At 74.4% G+C, this 5,015-nt stretch overlaps 1 protein-coding gene across 1 annotated transcript; it reads right to left on the bottom strand.

The window, feature by feature from the left end:
• Positions 1 to 1,898: 1,898 nt before the first annotated feature.
• Positions 1,899 to 4,907, bottom strand: SCRT1 (scratch family transcriptional repressor 1). Its single transcript, XM_037494688.1, is given in 3 exon segments — positions 1,899 to 2,498; positions 2,500 to 2,846; positions 4,793 to 4,907. Coding segments are annotated over 3 exon segments (1,062 nt in total).
• Between the last annotated feature and the right edge of the window lie 108 nt (positions 4,908 to 5,015).

The raw sequence follows: 5,015 nt of genomic DNA, 5'->3' as shown, positions 1-5,015 counted from the left end.
GCAGGCCCCGCGTCTCGGGCCCTACTGTGGAATCAGTACAAAATAGGTGCTACCTAAACGTTCCTTCTACCTGAATCCGCTAAGTCGGTTATTGTGCTGCTTAGTTATGGGGGCGGGAGGGGCCCATGGCTTTGCGCGGCGGCGGGGCGGGGAGAAGCGGCCGGCCGGCCGGCCCTCGGCCCTCTCCGCAGGTAGGTGGCCGGGCGCGGGCGCGCGCTGCGGTGCGTGTGCATGCGGGCGTGTCCGGGCGCGGGAGGGGCTGGGGACGGGGCCGGCCGGCCCTCGCTCCCGCGGGCACCGTTCAGTCTGGCCTGGCGCCCGGGCCCGTCGCGGCCCGGCGAGCGCAGCCGAGGGCGGGAGGGCCGGGCGCGGGGACGGCGGCCGGGGGCGCCCGCGCGCCCGCGGGCCTGAGAGCGCGAGGCCCGAGGCCGCCCCGGCCCGCCCCGCCGGCGGCCGGGCCCCGCCAGCGCCGTGCGGGTCGCCGCGGCCGGAGGCGCCGGGGCTCGGCGGCGGGGGCGAGGGGCGGCCCGGCGCGGCCCCGCGCGGACTCCGCCGGGCGCGCCGTGGGGGAGTGTGTGCGCGGCCGGCCCGCGCGGCGTCCCTGAGCGGGCGGGGCGGGCGGGGATACCTGATTCTCAAACTAGAGGCGGCGGCAGCTTCGCATGCAGTGCGCGTTATTGCTCTATAGTCGGCGGCGGGCTCGGGGGGGCGGCCCGGGGCGGGGCGGGGCCTGCATGCAGTGACGTCACAAAGGCGGCGGCCAACGGGCGGGCCCGAGGGCGGGTCGCCGCCGAGGCTTTGGCATAGACGGGCGAGATGGGCAGCCGAGGGGCGGGGCGGGCCTGGGGCTCCGCGGCGGAGGGCGGGGCGGGGGGCGGGGCCTGGGGCTCCGCGGCGGAGGGCGGGGCGGGGCGGGGCTCCGGGGGCGGGGCGGGGCGGGGCTCCGGGGCGGGGCGGGGCTCGGGGGCGGGGCGGGGCGGGGTTGAGGGGCCGGGAAGCTGATCCTGGAAGTCCCGAGCCCCGGGCGTCGGCGGGAAGGCGGGGGGTGCCTCAGCGCCCCTTCCCTGACCCGAGTGCAATCCGTTCATAAATAAAACGTACAAATACAGAAAAGAGAAACCCGACGCCTCCGCACCCCGGGAGGCTTTACCCGCAAAGCGAATACGGAGGTGCGCGGAGGGCGGCCCGGCGCCGGGGCGGGCGGGGCGGGCGGAGCAGGTCGGTGAGTCCATGCGGTTCGATCTGCGTCGTTATTATTATGGTGGAGGACAGCGCCCGGGGGCTGGGCTGGAAGAGTTCGGGTTTGGCAGAGAATGCGAGGCAAGGGCAGGAAGGGCAGGAGCGGCGCGGGCGGAGGCCCCCTGAGGAGCGGGGAGAGGGCGCCGCCACCCACCCGCCCCCCCATCCCCAACGCGTCCAGCACGCCCCGGGCGGCGAGGGCCGAGGAGCGGGGCTGCCTCCGGGCCCCTCCTGCCCCCTCCTGCCGCCTGGACGTCCGGGCCACAGGCCTGGCCCTGGAGGGCTCGGGAGGGGTGGGAAGACCTGAGTCTCTGCGGCGATCCAGGGGCGCAGGAGGGAGGAGAAGGGCGCCCCACCTCACCCCAGCCCGGCCTCAGAGACCCAGCCCGGAGATGAGGCTCGGTTCTGGGTCTCGCGGACCCTATTGCTGGGAGAAAGCCTGGGGCACCCTGGAGGGGAGGGGGGCGTGGGGTGGGTCTCCCCTCGGGACCCTATTGCTTGAAGGGGCCGGAAGGCCCCGGCGGGCGGTGCGGGGCCGGGCCCTCCCCCTGTTGCTGCGAGGAGGGCCAGCCCCCAGGCCCCTCCGCCCGGGCGCGGCGGGGCCCTCCCTGGGGCCCGTATTGCTGAGAGCCGACCCGGCGGGCGGAGGCGCCGCCGCCCTAGGCCTGGACCGGGCTGAGCTGAGGCGGCGCGCCGGGCGCCGGGGTCGCGGGGCCGCCGCCGGCGCCGCCCTTGAAGCAGGCCGACTCGTAGTGCTTGTTGAGATAGGACTTGAGCGCGAAACTCTTCTTGCAGCGCTTGCACTGGAAGTGCTTGAAGGCCGAGTGCGTCTGCATGTGCGCGCGCAGGTTGGAGCGGTCGGCGAAGGCCTTGCCGCAGTGCGCGCAGCCGAAGGGCTTCTCGCCGGTGTGGGAGCGCATGTGGCCCTGCAGCAGCCAGGGCCGCGAGAAGGCCTTGCCGCACACGCCGCACTTGTGGCGCAGGTCGTGCGTGAGCAGGTGCATGGCCATGGCCGGCATGGACACGTACACCTTGCCGCACGTCGGGCAGCGGCGCGCCAGCTGGCTGTCCAGGCTGCGGTGCGTCTGCTTGTGGCGGCTCAGGTTCGACGACGTGGCGTACGTCTTGCCGCACTCTCCGCACGCGTGCCGGCCGCCGGGGCCGCCGGCGCCAGGTCCGGCCCGCGCCTCCGCGCCGCCCCCCGCGCGCGCGCCGCCCGGGCCCCCGCGCCCGCGCCCGCGCCCGCCCCGCGCGCGCCCGGCCCGCCCCGCCCCCCTCGTCGCCGTCGGGGGCCGCGGCCGAGGCGGCGCCGGGGGCGGCGGCCGCGTGGGAGCCGGCGGCCTTGCGGCGCGAGCGCCCGTCGGTGATGAAGAAGGCGTCGGCCGCGTAGCCCTCGCTGACAGCCGCGTCGCCGTTGATGTAGCCGCCCGCGGCGGTGGCCAGCTCCGGGCGCGGGGTGGGCGGCGGCGCCGAGCCCGCGGCCGCCGGGCCCAGCTCTCCCCGCACCGCCGCGGCGTACATGGGCTCCGGGGACGGCCCTTTGAGCAAGGCCGCCTCAGCGTCGCCATCGTAGACGGACGCGGGCCCCGCGTAGTCGCTGAGGTATCCTGAGGGCCGGGCGGGACAGACAGACAGACAGACAGGCGGAGGGACGGGGACGGGCAGCGGCGGAGACACCGGGGCGGGCGGCGGGGCACGGGCGGACACGGGAGGGGACGCGGGCCCAGGAAGGAGGCAGCAGGACAAAGGAGGAGGCCGGGCGGCCGGGAGGACGAGACGGCGGGCAGGGAGGGAAGAGAGAGCAGCGATGAGCCAGGGCCCGGCGGCTCCGCCCCCGCGGCCGCGCGCCCCACCCTCGCGGGGGAAGGAGAGAGGCGCATCTTCGGGCGCGGCCGCCCCCCTTCCCGAGCCTCAAGGTCAGAGGGGAGGGGCTGCGCTTCCCGTGGCCGCCTCCCCGCCCCCTACTCCGCCTCCCCTCCCCTCCCCCTTGGGTTCTCCCCACTTCAGCAGTTTTCCCTGATTATGCAACACACTGCAGACCCGCAGCGCACAAAGCCAGGACCTCCAGCGCGGGGACCCCGTCCCTCCCGCCTCGCAGGGTCCCCGCCCGGCGCCCCCCCTGGGCCCCCAGAACCCACGCCCGGCCTTGACACTGGGCGCCTCTGGCCCTCCAGATCCCCAACCAGGCCTGGACTTCCACCCCCCGCAGCCCCTCCGCTCTCCCAGGTGCCACGACTCCCCGGACTTGACCCTCAGCCCCCAGCCCGCCCTCCCCACTCCCTGCAGTGACGCCGCGCCCTTGGGGCCTGCCTCCCTCCGCTTTATCCACTTGCGCCCACCCGGGCCCTGACCCTCTCAGGGGCCTGCCCGAGCCCCGGGACAGGCGGCCCGAGAAAGGCTGCGCTGGAGAAAGTGCCAGGGTGTCTGCAGGGACACCTGCCCCGGCCGAGCTGCAGGTGGGTAGCAGCAGCCTGCGGGGCGCTGCAGTTGTTCTCAAGGCACAGGATGGGTCACCCAGCCTCAAAGTCACACATCACGCCCCACACTCTGCAGGCTCTGGCTTCTCCAGGGTCACACCCAGACTCCCAGCCACTGCCAGCCCTGGCACTCCTGCACGCAGGGGCCCCGGCACAATCTGGGCACACACCACCAGCTCATGCAGGGCCACACATGTAGCCGCCCCAGACCAGCCCCAGCCAGGGTTGCAGTCCCACGGCGGCCTGCGGCCTCAGCCGGCCCATGTAGTGGCACACAGGCAGGTGCACGCTCGTGCAGGGTCACACACAGGCGTGCAGTCACATGGCCGCACGGGTCACATGGGCGCACACAGGCGCACACACAGACTCCTGCGCCTGCAGGTCACACTTGTGCTGCCACCCCATGCTGCTGGCACCGCCGGCCCCCTGGCTTGCACGCTAACTGTTGTCCTTGAACTTGGGCAACCTGACACAAAGAGCCTGCCTCTGCCCCCGGTACGTGGGCCCTCCCCTGCCTGCAGTGCACTTGCCCACACCAGTCCCCTGACCCTGGCTTCAGGGAAGATACTGCTGCTGCCTCTGTGGGTACCTTTGCCCTGACAGGTGGGCAGCCCCACTGGACCCCATGCCTACCCCCTGGAGCGCCACGCTCTCTCCAGCTGCCCTGGCAGAGTCTCACAGGTGTAGCCAAAGAAGAGCGGGGATGGAGGCAGGGAGCCTGCGCCGGGTCTGTGCGCACGGCCGAGTCAGCTGGTCTCACGCAGCTGCGCTTGCCTGAGCCGGGGCCCCGGTGGGTCGGGGTGCACTCCAGGGACCGCCTGCTCCCGACCCCTGTTCCCCACCCTCTCTACTGCGCTGCCACTCTCCCGCGCCAGCCCTGGCCCGGTTCTGGCCTATCTCTGCATTCCCCACCCCCTCCGTCCCCCTGCACAGTCCTGCTCCAGCCATCGCCTCCTGCTGGCTCGGCCTCCCTTGGGTCTGCTTCCCGGGGCCGACGCCCCCACCACCCTCACCCCCTGGCCGCCCCCTCCGCGCCGCCCCGGCCCCCGCCACCCCGGCCTCAGCCCCGCTCGCACCTTTCTCATGCAGACGCGCGCCCAGGTCGCTGCGGGCGCGCCCGTAGGAGCTCTCGAGGTCTGCGGAGGAGAACGTGTCAAGTTTGACCTTCTTGACCAGGAAGGACCTGGGCATGATTCCTGGGGGGCTCTGGGGGGCTGCGGCCGCGGCGGGGCCCCGTCACCATCCGAGGAGCAGCGGCGGCAGCGCGGTCCCCACTCCGGCCTTCGGATGCCGCCGCAG

Source organism: Talpa occidentalis, unplaced genomic scaffold, assembly GCF_014898055.3.
Source record: "Talpa occidentalis isolate TD23 unplaced genomic scaffold, MPIMG_talOcc4v2.1, whole genome shotgun sequence".
NCBI classification, from domain to species: domain Eukaryota; kingdom Metazoa; phylum Chordata; class Mammalia; order Eulipotyphla; family Talpidae; genus Talpa; species Talpa occidentalis.
Note: the sequence above shows the minus strand (reverse complement) of the source record. Positions and strands in the feature narration are given on the sequence as shown.